Genomic DNA, 19,675 nt, shown 5'->3' with positions numbered 1-19,675 from the left:
GGTGCATTACCTAGGCAATAGGGTGCCAGTTGGTACACACACTTTGTCAGTACTGTAGGGGCCAAGCCAGGGCTGGCTGGTGGCGGGGCCTAGCGGTTAGCATAAAGCCCTCCACCGCGACAGAATGGTTCCCCCGCTCTCTCTCAGCATTCCAGCCCGTCTGCTTCAACAGCCAAAGCTTCCCTTTTCACTGTCTATTATTATCTTGCAAAAAGGAAAAGGATGGCAAGCCCTGGTGATAACTCCATAAAAGCTGTTTGGGATGTTTCCGATGCTTAGCAGACCATTATATGGACCAAATTCCATATGGCTTTTCTTTACAACCACTCAGTAATGTATGTATTCATTATAATCTTCCTTTCTGAATTAATTATGAGTGGCGTCGTCTCAACCAAACTTCCCCCCGCCCTTTCCCAATGTACTGGTGCTACACACACACCTATTAAACTAAAGGGAAATAATATGTGTGATAGTTTTTGCCTTGCTCTTATCAGGAGTTCGGATAACAAATCAAAACGTACTTTAGTAAAAGTGACGTGTTGACAACGTTGCCCAGTCCCTCTAACCAGCCACTGTTAATTAGCATTCAAATGTGTAGAAAACAAAGGGGAGCTGGCATGGCTGGGGAGGGAAATGGCACAGCGTCCTTGGGAGGTGACGAGGAGACCGGACGATAGGAAGACAACACAGGAAAAAATGGCCCCCGTGAAAGGAATCAGTGGACCCATTCTTTCACGGTTCACACAGATACCGTCTAAACTGTACAGCGTGGTTCTACAGTGACTAGGACAATACTGGGACAATACGGAGTGCCAGTACACACCCACTAAGGACAGGAGGGGTGGAGAAAAAGCAAAGCAAAAATCAAAGCCCAATCAGAATGAGCAGAAGTCTGTTCTTGGGAAACACTCAGTTTAATCAGCATATTTAATTTACATCAGCTACCATAATCTCAAAAGAACCACCCTCCTCACCACTAAAACCATGTCTTTCATCTGAGGAATGCGTGATTGGATATTGCCTGTTCCAAAACCTGAGCACCAGCCGGGGCAAAGAATACATTTCTTTTTTTTAACCTTTATTTTTAACCTTTATTTACAATAACAGCCTCCCGGGGAACAGTGGGTTGCCTTGTTCAGGGGTAGATTGACCGATTTTTACCTTGTCAGCTCAGGGATTCGATCCGGAAACCTTTCAGTTACTGTCCCAACGCTCTAACCACTAGGCTACCCCAAAGGAATAACTTTGGGAACAGGACTTACATTTTGATACTTGAAATACAAGTTAACTTCTCATCTAGAAAGTGTATTATTGGAGTGCATTGGGACCATTGATAGGATTTATTACCTAGCAACTGTGTCCGTCTGGGTTTAGAGCTGGGGCAGGCTCCCCCACACCGCTATCAGTCTTGTTTGTCCCAAATGGCACTATATAGGGAAGAGGGTGCCATTTTGAGTACAGCCCTATGCTTCAGCCTAGGGTTGCAAAGGGAGGGTATATTACTGAAAACTTTCTAAGTTTGCCAATAAACTACCAGAATGTTGGTATCTTTCAAGGATTTTATGTAATCTATCACAAGACATCTAGTGGCTGTTTTGGGTACTTCAGATTATCACAGGTGTCTAATTATCTCTCGCCCTTTAAACATTATTCACTAAGTTGATGTTGTTAATGCCTCATAGAAGTGAGAGAAAGAAATCCAAATGAAGTGTTATGGTGGTGGGGGGTGGGACCTGGAGAAGAATGACCTGCCCTGCCCTGCCAGGCCTAGCCCAACCCCTCCCTGGGCCTGCCGAGTCTGGATCCCAACAACCCTGCTGAGGAGGGGCCCCTGAGATTCAGTCTCAGCCTATAGCTATGTATGTCCTCCAGATTCAGTCCCAAATGGCTCCCTATTCCCTTAATAGTGCACTACTTTTAAACCAGAACCCTATAAGCCCTATAGTGCATTACATAGGGAATGGGGTGCCATTTGGGACATAACCACAGCCTCCTCCACTCCACCATGACTTATAATTGAAGGCTGCATTATAACTCTCCACACTTCTCCCAAAGTGTGAACTTCCCCGTCATGGATTTAAAAGCATTGCATTGGTGTAAAGATTGGCTGGAGAGGGAGTGCCCACCTTTGTTCAATCCGTGACGGGGAGTGGGGAGTGAGCAAGTGGGTGGAGAATGAGGATGAGATCCTGCTGCTCACAAACAACCTAGCCAGGGGAGCAGCAGCAGTGTCTGCATCCCAAATGGCACCCTATCCTTATAGTGCACTACTTTAGACCAACGGCCACAGGTCCCCTTACCCCCATATGGTGCAATACTTTTGACTAGAGCAATGCCCATAAGGATCCGGTCAAAAGTAGTGCACTAAATAGGAAATAGGGTGCCATTTGGGATGCACCCAGCAGTGTTTATCTGATCTCTCCTGCTAATCTCTCTCCCACCTGCCCAGCCCCTCTCATGGGAATGTACGGGAGAGAGAGTAGGAACCAATCTTTTTGAAGAAAGGGGAGCGTCCCATGGGGTTTCTTTATTCACTGCATACCACAGTCCTGTATGATAAAGATCTCATATTAACCCTTCAGCGACCAGACCGCACCTGGCCTTCAGTGTAGCCTAGGTTTGAACATATTAAATAGTAAGTCAATAGTTAAAGCAACAACACTGAACTAAAGGCAGACTGCAAAGTCTGTGAAAGGCTGCAAAGGCGATGAATACTAGACTACTACTGGACTGGTAAATAGGACTTTATGGAAATTATGGCAAAACTATCACACAAGAGACTTAAAACCTTTAGTCCCATTAACAGCCCAACACAACACCATGATACCCACACACAGTGCCAGTGCAAAATCCAAATAATCTTTCACCTCCTTTCGGACTAGTACTAATTCTCACTACTGACGTACTTAATTATCTGAAAAATTATAATCTGCAACAGGATTTAGCCATGTCAACAAGACTGCACCTTGACATCAAGACATTTCTTAACACAACAATGTTATAACATCTTATAAGAACATGTCATAACATACCCGGGTCAGTTTGTACAGCACATTTGTGTGTGTTGACCATTTAAAAGCAAACCTATAATAAACTGCTTTAATCCGTCTCATTCCTAAAATATCAAATTATTCAGGGTGCCGTTCCAACAAAAGCCTGTTGTTCTTCCTGCCTAAGCACCAATGAGGTTTATGACAAACACACAAAGTAGGTCTTAGCCCTCAGCTCTATTAAAATCCTATAAGCACAAGTGTGGGTTTTGGGGAAAAGGAGGTCAGAATTTCACAGAGGATTATAGCACTACAACAATGTCATAATACCAGAAATATGTATGAGCTTCTGTGATAAACATTGTGCTATGGGTTTAGGGATGAGCACGAGTAATTGAGTACTCAAATACTTGAACGGATGTCAAAACTTGGTCTTTAAGCAGAGGCACAAAAAAAAATAGAATACTGTGTGGCGACAAAGCGTTAGGCACATCGCTCTCCAAGCACGCTCTTCCGCCAATTTTTGCTATTTCATTGTCAATGTTTATGAATTCCCTGCTATATATCAAAAGTATAACCAGTAGTAAATGTAGGCTAACGTTAATCATTGCAGATTTCATTTTTTTGGGACCGCGCTACATCAGTCTGCTCATACAGGACTAATAAAAGGCCCAGCATCCTCTGCAGCAGAGGTAACTCTTGGTCTTCCTTTCCTGTGATGGTCCTCATTAGAGCCAGTTTCATCACAGCGCTTGATGGTTTTTACGACTGCACTTGAAGAAACTTTCAAAGTTCTTGAAGTTTTTCTTATTGACTGACCTTCATGTCTTGAAGTAATGATGGACAGTTGTTTCTCTTTGCTTATTTGAGCTGTTCTTGCCATAATATGTACTTGGTCCTTTACCAAATAGGGCTATCTTCTGTATACCAACCCTACCTTGTCACAACACCACTGATTGGCTCAAACGCATTAAGATGGAAAGAAATTCCACAAATAAATGTTTAACAAGGCACACCTGTTAATTTAAATGAATTCCAGGTGACTACCTCATGAAGCTGGTTGAGAGAATACCAAGAGTGTGCAAAGCTGTCATCAAGGCAAAGGGTGGCTACTTTGACGAATCTCAAATATAAAATATAAAAAACACTTTTTAGTTTACTACATGATTCCATTTGTGTTATTTCAAAGTTTTGATGTCTTCACTATTATTCTACAATGTAGATTGTTTTTGACTTGTACTGTTTAAGAGGCAATTTAGTAATTACAACTTGTTATCTGTAATGGTTATGATGAATTCGGAACTGTTGCACGCTGTTGGCATATAGATAAATGCACACCATTTTTTTCCCCAGTGTGAGCCTTGTGTACTAAAAGTATTTTTTGTTTTTCATTTGAGTACTCGAACAGTAAAAAAAAAAAGTAAAATGCCCTTCCCTATATGGATATCAGACAATGTGTTATCAAACGGTCTATATTAATAATATTGACCAATGTTGAAATGTATAGTTTCAACAGTCTAAACAATGAACAGTTGCCTTTCAAGTATACAATGGTTATCAATGCATTCCTTGATTGATTCATTAATTCTCTCAATCTGATCTTGATATTATGGAGGGAGGGAGGTCTTTGCACATATTAAACATTTTGGGGCAAATATTTTTTGCAAAGCCTTCTTTTCTTTTTTACCCTAACTCTCATATTATTATAGATAATTTGTAATGGAATCACTGTGAAAATTATTTGATCTGTCTCCCCATTCATAAATTCCAGTGCAGTGCTCTCCCTTGACAGTGAAAAAAATGACAATGTAATTTCTGCTCCATTTATTTCCATGACAGCACCAAGCTTTCTCATACACTACCAGACAGTTCAAAAACCTTCAAGCTTTACCTCCCATGCTGGGGCAATATTGTGCGTAAATCTCATGCTCCGATTATCACAGATGAAATTTGTATAGCACAATTAGATTGAAAGCTTAATTATAATGGCACCCCATGTCTTTACAAATCACCCTTTGAACTGTTGAAATGTTTACAGCGGAAGAGCCCCGAATATACATCCTAATCTGAACTTAATGAGCGACAGAGCCCTCTGCCGTAAAATGCGTCAACAGTAACCCCCACCCATATCAAAGTGCGCATGCATGCACACACAAACACTGAAAAGACACACACACACACACACACACACACACACACACACACAACTGTAGATTAAAGCGGAATACAGAAAATGAGATTGCAAATCTCGGATCTGGGAATTAACAATGTGATACGGATCGTTTGAAGCTGCAATTCCAATACAAATAGGCCGCATTTCAGAACATAATCTTGTTAGTGACGTTAGTATTCTCAGAGCAAAAAACGGTGATTATACATTTTTTTGAACAGTTGTCTTTGTTTTCAATTATGCAGCCTCAAATATGTTGCATCCTAGTTCTGGACCATCAACACTTACTCCATATAACTAGTCTACACCTGTCAAATAATTTGAGCAGAGACACAATAATCGAATGAATATTTGCATGCCGATTTCTAAGTACCGACATTCTTAGAACACCAACCTTGATGGTTAGGAGAGTTCCGATTGGTTGACTTCTGGAAACTTGGCCCAATTAGATCTGCTGGTCTGTGATTGGAGGCTCGGTCTACATTGTCCTGCTGAGAAAGAAGCCAACAGAGCAGTCATGCCAAAAGCATTTATTCACAACTTCAGCATCACATCAGAACACTGGGTTTGTCTTTGTCTATCTAGTCTAACATGCAGAGGAAAATTCATTTGGTTATGACTGTATTCCATGCAGTATCAATCTGGTCAATCATGAGGTTAAAAAACAACACAATCTCATTGCAGTGCGTGTACGCCCAAGCTCGCGTGTGTGTGTGTGTGTGTGTGTGTGTGTGTGTGTGTGTGTGTGTGTGTGTGTGTGTGTGTGTGTGTGTGTGTGTGTGTGTGTGTGTGTGTGTGTGTGTGTGTGTGTGTGTGTGTGTGTGTGTGTGTGTGTGTGTACAGGCCTATACTTGGCTCTCCTCCTGCTGGTCTAAACCAGAGCATCCCCTCAGAGCAGCGCGGGGCACTACCATGAAGAGGCAACATACCAAGTTGCCTCTTCTTCCACCCAACCACCCCACGTTTTAGGCTGGATATGAGATCATGGCAAAGAGACTAGTGAACTAGAACCAGTAAGGAAGACTCCATACTAAGCTGTTGTCTTCAGTCAAGGCCCAGGTATCAGTTTTTATTTAACTAGGCAAGCCAGTTAAGAACAAATTATTATTTGCAATGCGAGCCTACCCCGGCCAAACCCAGAGGACGCTGGGCCAATTGTGCACCGCCCTGGAAGGACTCCCAATCACAGCCGGTTGTGATACAGCCTGGACTCAAACCAGGGTCTGTAGTGATGCCTCTAGCACTGAGATGCAGTGCCTTAGACCCCAGCGCCACTCGGGAGCATCCCAGTTACTGTGGCAGTAAACTGTTGTCTTCAGTCGAGTCCTAGGAAGCAGTTACTGTGGCAGTAAGCTGTTGTCTTCAGTCGAGGCCTAGGAAGGAGTTTACTGTGGCAGTAAGCTGTTGTCTTCAGGCGAGGCCTAGGAAGGAGCTTACTGTGGCAGTAAGCTGTTGTCTTCAGGCGAGGCCTAGGAAGGAGCTTACTGTGACAGTAAGCTGTTGTCTTCAGTCGAGGCCTAGGAAGGAGCTTACTGTGGCAGTAAGCTGTTGTCTTCAGTCGAGGCCTAGGAAGGAGCTTACTGTGGCAGTAAGCTGTTGTCTTCAGTCGAGGCCTAGGAAGGAGCTTACTGTGGCAGTAAGCTGTTGTCTTCAGGCGAGGCCTAGGAAGGAGCTTACTGTGGCAGTAAGCTGTTGTCTTCAGTCGAGGCCTAGGAAGGAGCTTACTGTGGCAGTAAGCTGTTGTCTTCAGTCGAGGCCTAGGAAGGAGCTTACTGTGGCAGTAAGCTGTTGTCTTCAGTCGAGTCCTAGGAAGGAGCTTACTGTGGCAGTAAGCTATTGCTACCTAGTTTGTCCTAGGAGATGAACATTGGGGTTGTTATTTTACCTGAAATGCATATGGTCCTTTTTTTGCTGGATCTTTGTAGTTTTGACCAGGAGTCATACAAAATCGTGTGTTCATATACTCCGATGATTAATCCACAGATAAAAGGGGAAGACTAGTTTTTTTAGTTTTTAGTTAGTTATCGTTGATCAATCTCTCCTCTTTCATCTTTCAAGCATGTATGCTTTGTATGCTTGTGAAAACCAATGAGAAGATTGCTACGTGTCAAGCGTCTCAAATAGAACCAAGTTCTATTTCAGCGTCGGCAACGCAGACACTCTATGTGCATGGATAAAATGAGTGAATAACATGTACACGTTAATTTATATTGCAACGCTTGCGCATGAAGCACGGCCGGTCTGGTTTCCCTGTTAGTCCACAGCAGAAGTTTTTCAGTCTTTAGAACCATAGAATGTGTTCAGTAGAACGGTGTCCAAAGAAGATAGTCCAGGTGTGAAAAGCGAAAAGTCAATGTTCAGAGTTCTCCCCAGTGTTTATGCTAGTTGTTCGGTAGATAGGCTAGATGTTTTCTTTAAAGCAACTTTGCTTTGTTCTGCCTCAGATGTAGGCCTAAACAGCAAGTAGCAGAGAACTTGACACGATTACATGGCTTCCCACAGAAACACATACTTCCAGAGAACACAGTGTCTTCTTGGACAAAAACATTAAATAAATAAATCACTACTAAACAAGTGTGGGAGATCCATAATGTCATCACTGATTGGAGCACTCACAGAATGCCTCGGGAACAGAATGTACTGTGGTGGACTTCTGTGTTTGGCTTGCTAGGGTGCTCACACACACTCAAACACGTCAAGACTTTTGATACGGCAGAAAAAGCTGTATCTGTTATAATGCCTCAGTGAGAGAGGTAATGTGATTTATGAAATGGTTTTGTTGTGAAATTGAAGAGGCTAGAACATTCTTTCGTAATTTTGAACACTGGTTTTCATGGTCGACCCTCGGTAAGTATGATTCACAACTTGAAGGAGCCCACTTCAATAAATAAACTCTACACAATCTTAGTTAGGCCTCTGGCCTATAATAACAAAACGTGTAATAATAACCCTTCGAACCCAAACCATTTTTTAAATACGATCTAAATCAACTCACTGAGAAAAAGCAGCAGCAGTACAGTGGTGGCCCTCTCCAGTCTTGTCCTCCTGACTCCAAGCTAATCCCAGTGCAAAGTGTCTGGACATGGTCGACACCACCAGACTAGACAGGGCTGAAGGTCCAGCTACCAGAGTGTGACTGATCCCACCCACCCAGCCCCAACCGACTCCCACCCCCCAAATGGCTGCAGCCAGCCAGTGACATGCTTGCTGGGAAGGGGCCAACCATGTATGCCAGTCCTAGCGAGCCCAGGGTTCAGCTCCAGTGAGCCCCCCACCCCGGCACCAGTCGCACCCCAGCCTAATCCTCCAAGGAAATGAGCGGACCTTAAAAACATGGGTTGGTCTGGACTGTCAAAAAAAATCCCAACGATCACACATTCTTTGACACCCCCTTGACAATTGACTGAATGTTAACCTTTTAATATTTGGGAGCTAAAAAAAATAGGACTCTGTTTTTGCATAATTCTCAGCCATGTTTAGAGGGGTGGTATGCGCATATCCATGAAAAAACGTGACCTAGGTGCTGGATCCGAGAGGACAACGTAGAACAAAAAAGTAAATCTGCATGCAGGTATAACGCTCCCAAAGTTTTAAATAGGACTAGGACAACGTTTTGTTGGCTTCCACAGGATAATTCTTCTCAGCCATGCCAAGTCTTCCAACGGTATTACTACTCTATATTAACATGGGGTTGGAAACGAACACCTGCTCAATTCAGACACTCTGAGAAGAAGCTATTGACCTAACCACTATATGTTGGGTTTAGATCAGTAAATAAAGTACAACTACAACACTGTGATTTAGCGATGCTATCTCAAAACATGGCCACCTACATTCTACACCATAGAAATAGAATTAATAGAAGAATTCTATTTTTTCTATGATCAAACTCAATCGTAGAGAGGGGTCATAGTAAAGTTGGGGTCAGGTTTATAAAAAGGGACAAATATAAGGCAGACCAGGACTAAGGTAGGGCCAAGACAAGGTCAGGGTTAAGGGTTTAGAACAGGGACAGTGGTAAGGTTGGGGGTTTGAACAAGGTCAAGCCAAGGCCAATAGTAGGTTTGTGGTGTTGAAAGGGGAGTGTCTGACAGAATAATCACACATGGGTCCTTCATGGGGCTTTGCTAAGAAGAAGCACTATGCTTGGGATTAAAAAAGGTGTTGTTGTGTGTTGATAAGCACAGGGGTCAGAAGTTTACATACACTCAATTAGTATTTGGTAGCATTGCCTTTAAATTGTTTAACTTGGGTCAAACGTTTTGGGTAGCCTTCCACAAGTTTCCCACAATAAGTTGGGTGAATTTTGGCCCATTCCTCCTGACAGAGCTGGTGTAACTGAGTCAGGTTTGTAGGCCTCCTTGCTCGCACACGCTTTTTCAGTTCTACCCACACATTTTCTATGGGATTGAGCTCAGGGCTTTGTGATGGCCACTCCAATACCTTGACTTTGCTGTCCTTATGCCATTTTGCCACAACTTTGGAAGTATGCTTGGGGTCATTGTCCATTTGGAAGACCCATTTGCAACCAAGCTTAAACTTCCTGACTGATGTCTTGAGATGTTGCTTCAATATATCCACATAATTTTCCTGCCTCATGATGCCATCTATTTTGTGAAGTGCACCAGTCCCTCCTGCAGAAAAGCACCCCCACAACATGATGCTGCCACCCCTGTGCTTCACGGTTGGGATGGTGTTCTTTGGCATGCAAGCCTCCCCTTTTTCCTCCAAACATAACAATGGTCATTATGGCCAAACGGTTCTATTTTTGTTTCATCAGACAAGAGGACATTTCTCCAAAAAGTACGATCTTTGTCCCCATGTGCTGTTGCAAACCGTAGTCCGGCTTTTTTATGGCGTTTTTGGAGCAGTGGCTTCTTCCTTGCTGAACGGCCTGTCAGGTTATGTGGATATAGGACTCGTTTTACTGTGGATATAGATACTTTTGTACCTGTTTCCTCCAGCATCTCCACAAGGTCCTTTGCTGTTGTTCTGGGATTGATTTGCACTTTTCGCACCAAAGTACGTTCATCTCTAGGAGACAGAATGCGTCTCCTCCCTGAGCGGTATGACGGCTGCGTGGTCTCATGGTGTTTATACTTGCGTACTATTGTTTGTACAGATGAACGTGGTACCTTCAGGCGTTTTGAAATTGCTCTCACGGGTGAACCAGACTTGTGGAGGTCTACAATATTTTTTCTGAGGTCTTGGCTGATTTCTTTTGATTTTCCCATGATGTCAAGCAAAGAGGCACTGAGTTTGAAGGTAGGCCTTGAAATACATCCACAGGTAGACCTCCAATTGACTCAAATTATGTCAATTAGCCTATCAGAAGCATCTAAAGCCATGACATAATTTTCTGGAATTTTCCAAGCTGTTTAAAGGCACAGTCAACTTAGTGTATGTAAACTTCTGCCCAACTGGAATTGTGATACAGTCATTTATAAGTGAAATAATATGTCTGTAAACAATTGTTGGAAAAATTACTTGTGTCATGCACAAAGTAGATGTCCTAACCGACTTGCCAAAACTATAGTTTGTTAACAATACATTTGTGGAGTGGTTGATAAATTACTTTTAATGACTCCAACCTAAGATCAAGAGTTCAATTTGGACTTTCCTCACTATGCTGTCTCTTTGGAGGAACACAGAGTGAGAAGATGAGAATGAGAGTAGGTGTGACCTATTATTTGTTTCCACAGTAATGGGTGGATATAGAATTGCCTAACAGCTGTTAAGTACAATAGGCTACTGTACGTCATTCCTGTATTGCTATCGTCCGGCACTTACACACCCAGTACACCCACTACAATATAAAATAAACACAGCCCCTTTCCATATGCAGGGCTACCTCACTGAACAAGTAGGGGCCTATTCATGTTTAGGCCTAGGTTCTACTCTGGTAGGCATATTCATAATACTCAACACTGTTTCACTTTCCTCAATAACTGATGTTGTTGTTTTGCATGGTGGATTAATAACTTTCATGAGGCATTTCCTAAATGTTAGCTCTCTATAATGTCACATTCCTGACCTTATTTTCCTTTGTTTAACTTTGTTTAGTTGGTCAGGACGTGAGCTGGGTGGGTAGTCTATGTTATGTGTTTCTATGTGGGGTTAAATGTGTTGCCTGATATGGTTCTCAATCAGAGGCAGGTGTTTGACGTTTCCTCTGATTGAGAACCATATTAAGGTAGGCTGTTCTCACTGTTTGTTTGTGGGTGATTGTTCCTGTGTCTGTGTCCGTTGCACCACACGGGACTGTTTCGTTTGTTCATTCGTGTCTTTATGTAAGTTCTTATGTTCAGGTCAGTCTACGTCGTTGTTTTGTTATTTTGTTAATTATCAAGTGTAGTTCGTGTCAGTGTTCGTCTTGTCAAATAAATTCATTATGTCTACATTCAACGCTGCATTTTGGTCCGACCCTTACTCCTCCTCCTCATCCGAGGAGGATGCTTTAGACAGCCGTTACATATAAAGCCAGCATAATCCTCAAACTAAGGATAATTTAAATGCTACCTCACATTCCAGAAAAGGTCACAATTTCTCCCACCTTGAACTTCCATTGGTCATGCTATTACGTTCAAAAGTCACATTGTTTAACTCTCCTGAATAAAAACAATAACAATATGTGGTCCAATTGTCATAGAGTTACATTTCATTGCTTGCTAACCTAAATACAAGTGCATGGCTGTATTGTGGACTAGAGGCTAGGGTGAAATGGTCTACTCTACTGCTAGATGACGTCAAACTCCAAGTCTAGTAGCCTAATTCAGTAGGATAGTTAGCCCTGCAACATCATGGTAAAGTCAAATATCAATTTAAATAGCAGATTTTATTGCTGTATGTTTATGTAGATAAGCCTACGGTTTCCTCTGGGGATTCTCTGGTAGAGAGAGAGAGGCTGTGAAACACTGAACTTCTTTTACAAGTCAGGGCACATTTGTCATGTAACCCACTAGATGCCTAAAATGCATCCTGATTCAACAAACACAGCTCAACCCAAACCTTTCCTGTCGGTCTGTGTCTCAAAAATAAAGTAAAAGATCCTGATTTTTGAATCTCCCTATTTACTTCCAAGAAAAACCAGAACAAGAAAGCTTGACTTCCAGGAACAGGAAACCATATGCTTCTGCCAGAAAAATCCACACTTCATTCACTCTAAAAACACCTATAAAACTCAAGGCGAAAAATCTACTGCTCTGCAAAGACTGATGTGTTTCAAGGAATAAGATCAGCTTTAATGGCTACAGCAGCGTGAAGCTAGAGCATGTGTCCCAAATGGCACGATATTCACTACATGGTGCACTTATTTTGACCAGGGCCCCAAACGTAGTGCACTACATGGGGGATAGTATGCCATTCGGGACACAAACAACATGTCAACATGGCCCCCGATGGGATGATAAACCTATAGCTAACCTATGTATGTATGTATGTATGTATGTATGTATGTATGTATGTATGTATGTATTTCTCTCTGCAGAACCTTGACTCATGCAAACTTTGACTCATGTTAAAATGTGCTGCTTCACATTGCCAAATTTGCATTTCACCTCTGTCACTTCCATAGAGATTTTCCTTGTAATCGTATTCTAGTGAGTTCAATTCTTTGAATCGTTAAAAAAGCTGCAATATGTCACTTTTTGGGCGACCCGACCAAATTCACATAAAAAAGTTATAGATCTATCATTCTCATTGAAAGCAAATCTAAGAAACGGCAGATCTGTTCTATGTGCACTATTTCTATGCATCACTTGCTTAAGATTAGTTTTTGTGTCTTCCTTGAGTTTTGTACACCAGCTTCAAACAGCTAAAAATATAATATTGTTGGTTATGGAAAATATATTTCACAGCAGTTTAGATGGTACAATGATTCTCTACACTATACTTGCATGTTTTGCCACAAACTGAAATTTGGCGATCTATTGCCATTCTGGTAACACTTTACTTGACACCCAGCATCATAACACGTTATGACCCATATATTTACACCTGTTGTGACATATATAGCATTATTTTATGGCTGTTTATGACACCTACATAAGAGTGTCAAAACCCATATTTATTCAAATTCGTTTTTCCCATTTCAAGAAGTTTCCTTTCGTTTGAAAGTTGAATTCTTTACAGTCATGCTTTTTCCAACATATTTTAAATAACACTGTCGTGAAGCATTATTGCCATCCTGGGTCACTTTACTTGGACTAAGAAAATACACTTTATGACACCGTCAAGAAGCATTATGACCATCCTGTGTAACTTTACTTCGGCTAAAAAAAACACACTTTATGACACCGTCAAGAAGCATTATGAGCATCATAATGTCGTACGTGCCCTTATATCAGTCTGCTCCTGCATTCATCTCAGTCATCAGCAACAGAGCATTGGGTTAGGTGCATGTGTGCACAATTACAATTAAAAAATATATATATATATATAACATAAACATATTGTTGACATGTAGGTTATGATGTAATGGAATGTTTTGCCTTGTGTGGTAGGTTTTTACACTTATGTAGGCGTCATAACCAGCCATAAAATAACACAACATATGTCACAACAGGTCTGAATATATGTGTCATGACAGTGTTAAGACCATATTATAAAAGCTATGACAAGTTATGTCAGCTGTTATGACATGGTTATGACCGTGTCATAACGTGTTATGATGCTGGGTGTCAAGAAAAGTGTTACCCTTTGTAGCAACCAGGAAATGGCGGCGCAATTTCTGCATAGTGCATCTTTAGATGTCACTTATTTTCTTCAGAGTTAAGGCCTTGACGGAATCCTATTTACATTTTACAGTCAGTATAAACTGAAACAGTAAACCATCTTGACAAATGGAAACTACTTTAGCAAGTAGGCCAACTTCTGTTTCCAAGGAATACGCCTAGTCTATTCAGTACACTAAAACATTAAACTAACCACAATACTATTTAACACAGACTCTTGAGCTCAATACTAAGTCCACAGCTGTGTAGCAGCCATAGTCCAATGGTTCATTATTACATATTCACGAACCTCATTGCATTGGCTGTTTTCAAGTTCCGGACATACAGTTGAAGTCGGAAGTTTACATACACTTAGGTCATTAAAACTTAGGTCATTAAAACTCGTTTTTCAACAACTCCACAAATTTCTTGTAAACAAACTATAGTTTTGGCAAGTCGGTTAGGACATCTACTTTGTGCATGACACAAATAATTTTCCCAACAATTGTTTACAGACATATTATTTCACTTAATCACAATTCCAGTGGGTCAGAAGTTTACATACACTAAGTTGACTGTGCCTTTAAACAGCTTGGAAAATTCCAGAAAATGATGTCATGGCTTTAGAAGCTTCTGATATATTAATTGACATAATTTCTGCCAATTCGAGGTGTACATGTGGATGTATTTCAAGGCCTACCTTCAAACTCAGTGCCTCTGCTTGACATCATGGGAAAATCAAAAGAAATCAGCCAAGACATCAGAAAAAAATATTGTAGACCTGCACAAGTCTGGTTCATTCTTGGGAGCAATTTCAAAACGCCTGAAGGTACCACGTTCATCTGTACAAACAATAGTACGCAAGTATAAACACCATGAGACCACGCAGCCGTCATACCGCTCAGGAAGGAGACACGTACTGTCTCCTAGAGATGAACGTACTTTGGTGTGAAAAGTGCAAATCAATCCCAGAACAACAGCAAAGGACCTTGTGAAGATGCTGGAGGAAACAGGTACAAAAGTATCTATATCCACAGTAAAACGAGTCCTATATCCACATAACCTGAAAGGCCGCTCAGCAAGGAAGAAGCCACTGCTCCAAAACCTCCATAAAAAAGCCAAACTACGGTTTGCAACAGCACATGGGGACAAAGATCGTACTTTTTGGAGAAATGTCCTCTTGTCTGATGAAACAAAAATAGAACCGTTTGGCCATAATGACCATTGTTATGTTTGGAGGAAAAAGGGGAGGCTTGCATGCCAAAGAACACCATCCCAACCGTGAAGCACGGGGGTGGCAGCATCATGCTGTGGGGGTGCTTTGCTGCAGGAGGAACTGGTGCACCTCACAAAATAGATGGCATCATGAGGCAGGAAAATTACATGGATATATTGAAGCAACATCTCAAGACATCAGTCAGGAAGTTAGTTAAAGCTTGGTCGCAAATGGGTCTTCCAAATGGATAATGACCCCAAGCATACTTCCAAAGTTGTGGCAAAATGGCTTAAGGACAACAAAGTCAAGGTATTGGAGTGGCCATCACAAAGCCCTGACCTCAATCCTATGTAAAAATTTGTGGGCAGACCTGAAAAAGCATGTGCGAGCAAGAAGGCCTACAAACCTGACTCGGTTACACCAGCTCTGTCAGGTGGAATGGGCCAAAATCCACCCAACTCATTGTGGGAAGCTTGTGGAAGGCTACCCAAAACGTTTGACCCAAGTTAAACAATTTAAAGGCAATGCTACCAAATACTAATTGAGTGTATGTAAACTTCTGACCCACTGGGAATGTGATGAAAGAAATAAAAGCTGAAATAAATCATTCTCTCTACTATTATACTGACATTTCACATTCTTAAAATAAAGTTGTGATCCTAACTGACCTAAGACAGGGAATTTTTACTAGGATTAAATGTCAGGAATTGTGAAAAACTGAGTTTAAATGTATTTTGCTGAGGTGTATGTAAACTTCCGACTTCAACTGTATTGATTCAATGTTTATGTATTCCTATTGGTTGGTTGAATTTACATATCGATAGGTGCTATACCATTGGTTATGCTTTCAGATAGGGGGAGATCACGAACGTAAATTCTTCCCAGTCTGATATTGACATGCAATTGGTAAGTCACATTCTGAAATACTGTATTCTATTTTCATATTTACAATGTGTACAAGTTCACTAAGTACATGTCTTGACGTATAAATGTGTACGGTGCCTGTTAGATATTGGGGGCATCCTGGGATGTGCTTTTGTATGTATTTGCTGTAAGAGCAAGTTAGCTAGCTTGCTCAAATTGTAATGTTCGCATTGGTTATTTCCATGCTAACAGACGAATCACGAATCTACAGCCATCTAATGTGGTTCCTTGTGTCTATCGTCAGAATAACCACCAATCAACTGGCATCGCTGGCTGGACAGTCCTTTCTTTAAAAAGCTTCCCCAGTGGAAAATGTCTGGCACCGCCAGTGAACTTTCACGTAACAGTCTCACTGGCTTTGTATGTCTGCCGCTGGTGGCAAAACCCATTTACCCCTCTGGGGATCAATAAAGTTAACTCGACAGACACTGTGACCCAAAGACCTATTAGAAGCAAACCAAGAGCAAGAACGCAATCCATGTGTCCATTAACTATTAAAGATCATAACCCTACATGTAGGCCTACATCAATTACAATGGGGTTTGAAATTATTGACACCCTTGATTAAGATGAGCAAAAATCATTGTAGAAAATAAATAATTACAATTCTGTGCTACATTGTATGTTCCAAAATATGGGGATATTTTATTATTTTATACTAATTCATTTTCTCAGAGAAAGAGATTTTGTTTAACAAGTCATCTATTTTTTTTAAAGGTAATGGGCAAAATTATTGACACCCCTAAATATTCTTACAAATAAAGTAGTCAAAAGTTTAGTATTTGGTCCCATATCCCTAGCACATAATGATTATATCAAGCTTGTGATCTTTGACCCTCTGTAAATTTCTCCCTCATCATTATTCACGATTCATTCAGGATTATCCGTAATCATGGTAGCATCCACATTAATGTAGAAGTGTTTAGAAACATATTCTATTCTTATTTACAAAAAAAGTGACTCTAAAATGAAACAATACATTACTTACCATTAATTTCTATTGGGCACAAAATGATCTGAAACACAACCAAAACAAACTGCAAATGCAACCAACAAGTTTAGTAGTCACTGCTACTTTACTTCTAAAAATCTTTATGGGTGTCAATAATATTATTTGTTAAACAAAATCTAGTTATTTGAGCAATCGTATTGGTATAAAATAATATAATTTCCCCATACAATATAGTTCAGTATTTTAATTATTTATTTTATACAGTCATTTTTGCTCATCTTTGTCAAGGGTGTCAATCATTTCAGACCACACTGTATGTACTGCACTATTATATACTGTACCATCTTTGATGACAGAAGTCTATCGATCCATCACTGACTGACCCAACATGGAAACATGATGCGACCCTCCAGATCTACCAAACAAAGAAAAACCAGACTTCTGTTCATTAGGGCACGCAACGTAAAACGCTTGAAAACTTTTAGCAACCGAAAATGAAACGTTTGTGTCCAGGCCCTCCCTGTTTCAGACCGTTTTCTTCCGTTTGGAGACTAATGAACACGACTCAGAAGATACAGTTCTCCTTCATTGGCATCCCGCTGGCATCCCAGACCATAAGCAGAAACTCATAACAGGACTATACATCTGACCTTTCACACACAGTGTTTAATTGAAAGTAGAGCTGGGACGATAAACTGGAAAATATCGATCACATTGCTGATATCGTTCATTACTATAAGTAGCCTATACTAGAGAAATGTGAAGTTTGAAATTAAATAAGTTTCCTAATATGGGTGATTTTTAAATGGGACACTTTCCATCAAACTAGTAGTAGTAGTTTAAAGAATCATAATTGTTATTTTTTTATAAACGTATAGTTCTATTTATCGTTATTGCATCAATTCAGGCAATTTATTGCGATATGGATTTTGGTCGATATTCCCCAGCTCTAATTGAAAGTACAAAAAAACTGAGACATTTCCATCCATAAAAATCCAGTTCAATAGTCCTACTCAATACAGTAATTAAGTTGGTAAGCTTTCCTTGGAGTGCTGTGGCAAACCTCCAGTCAGTTCACCCAGCTCTCTTTCGCTCCCTCTCCAACACCGCCTTGGAGCTGAGCCCAGAATCCCATAACATTTACTAGTTATATAACCCCAGGATAAAGAAGCTGTTTCTGCCCATTATTTACCAATTAAAAAATGGACAGTGTGAATGAGCCCGTCGAGGAAGAGATCAGATGCATATAGGCTCGCTACTTCTAGGAACTGTTAAGCTAGTTGAGATACTTTGTGTTTAGCTGCATGACTAAACGAGTGTGTCTGATACTAGAAAAATGGACATAGCCTATTCATATTCTATTCTTTCGCCTTAACCACAATGAAAGCCCAAGGGAAAGGGTGGGTGGTGGATGACAGGCTAAAATCCCCACAGCACAGGCTTCCTAAATAGCACTTTAAGGCTGGGGATGGGTTGAACTCTCCTCTACAGGGCGGGTGACCAGGCTGATTGATAGTCTATTTCCCACTGGACTGGGGTTGAACTGCTGCACGTGGAAACAAACAATGTAAAAAAACAATCCGGTTAATCCATTGATTGAGACCACTGCTGACGGTCTTACGTCGGGTCCAGATTCCCCATGCTGGGCCATGCACCATGTGAATCACCATCAATGTATTCAGCCCAAAGGAATGTGCGTCCATGCCACTGCCATTCATTGGCTCTTCTGTTTTCATTCATGCTCTGCCACTAAATCTATTGGCCATGACAGGTACATTCACAGCAAGGTTTTTCTGTTATGGCCCAGCTGAGAGAGTGGGGCTCTGGGTTTAACCTCTCGCTCCCGTCTTCCCTCAGCTCTGGCTCTGGGGTGAGGGAGGGCTTATAGCAGGAGAACTGGGAGTGTTTAAACAGTATTTTCCTAACCACTCCATGTATAGTTTTATATACAGTTCCATATGTTAGATGCATATAGAGCGTTTTGTTATTTTTACGTTTATGACTTGTGTAAATAAGAGTTCCAAATCCCAAATGGTGCTGCTTCAGCAAACACTAGAATATTACCACAGCTAATAAAGAGCTTATAAAACATGGCAGACCTGGGTTCAAATAGTATTTGAAATCCTTTTAACACTTTAGCTGTGCTTGCTTGAACTTGCCTTGTGAAAAAGTACCAATGGAATACTCACAAAAGTGAAAACCCCGCCCAACTGGCACTGCAGCCAGGCTCAAGTAAACGCTCAAAGTTACTGAAAGAAAACAAATCATATTTGAAGCTAGGTCTGATAGATGGTGTGGTTAAACTATGGTCTAAGCCAATAGTTCTAACAGAAAACATCACAGTATTAAATTTGAGCAATTGTAACATTCATAATTGCTATTCCAAAATAATTGATATCTCTGACATATTAAAACATTTAAAATCTACACATGAACACTCAAGACCCAAGGTCAATGTACTGAAATATAGATGGTACAAAACATCTAGTAAAAGACATGTATTATTTACCTGATAATTTGGATGGTGTAGAAAATAATCTGGACATCCGGCTACAGCCATGTTATGGAGCTATTTCTCAATCTCTGTTCTTTGGGTTTTCCCATTCACTTTTGATATATGATGCAAGAACCTGTAAAAGAAAACAGGAGAGATAAAATGAAACTAGATACGCAAAAATGTAGCTAATGGGTTCACAATACAACAGTTTCTGA

General features: G+C 40.9%; 1 protein-coding gene across 6 annotated transcripts in view; it reads right to left on the bottom strand.

Moving 5' to 3' along the window:
* LOC129857585 (growth factor receptor-bound protein 10-like) overlaps positions 1–19,675 on the bottom strand; it is a 78,816-nt gene that overhangs the window by 40,769 nt on the left and 18,372 nt on the right. Inside the window, exons 1-3 of one of the 6 annotated variants that reach the window (XM_055926002.1) lie at positions 19,473–19,564; positions 19,153–19,212; positions 5,555–5,651 (exon numbers count right to left, since the gene is read on the bottom strand). Coding sequence is in view for 4 of the 6 variants with exons in the window: in XM_055925998.1 (XP_055781973.1) it covers positions 5,555–5,651; positions 19,473–19,523 (148 nt within the window). In the remaining 2 variants the exon portion in view is untranslated. Of the gene's footprint in view, positions 1–5,554; positions 5,652–8,155; positions 8,232–17,304; positions 17,379–19,152; positions 19,213–19,472; positions 19,594–19,675 lie in introns of those variants that run through there. The other 5 variants (XM_055926000.1, XM_055926001.1, XM_055925998.1 and 2 more) reach the window with 5 other exon arrangements.

The sequence above is a fragment of the Salvelinus fontinalis genome, chromosome 6 (assembly GCF_029448725.1).
Source record: "Salvelinus fontinalis isolate EN_2023a chromosome 6, ASM2944872v1, whole genome shotgun sequence".
Classification (NCBI taxonomy): Eukaryota; Metazoa; Chordata; class Actinopteri; order Salmoniformes; family Salmonidae; genus Salvelinus; species Salvelinus fontinalis.
This window is presented reverse-complemented; position numbering and strand designations above follow the sequence as displayed.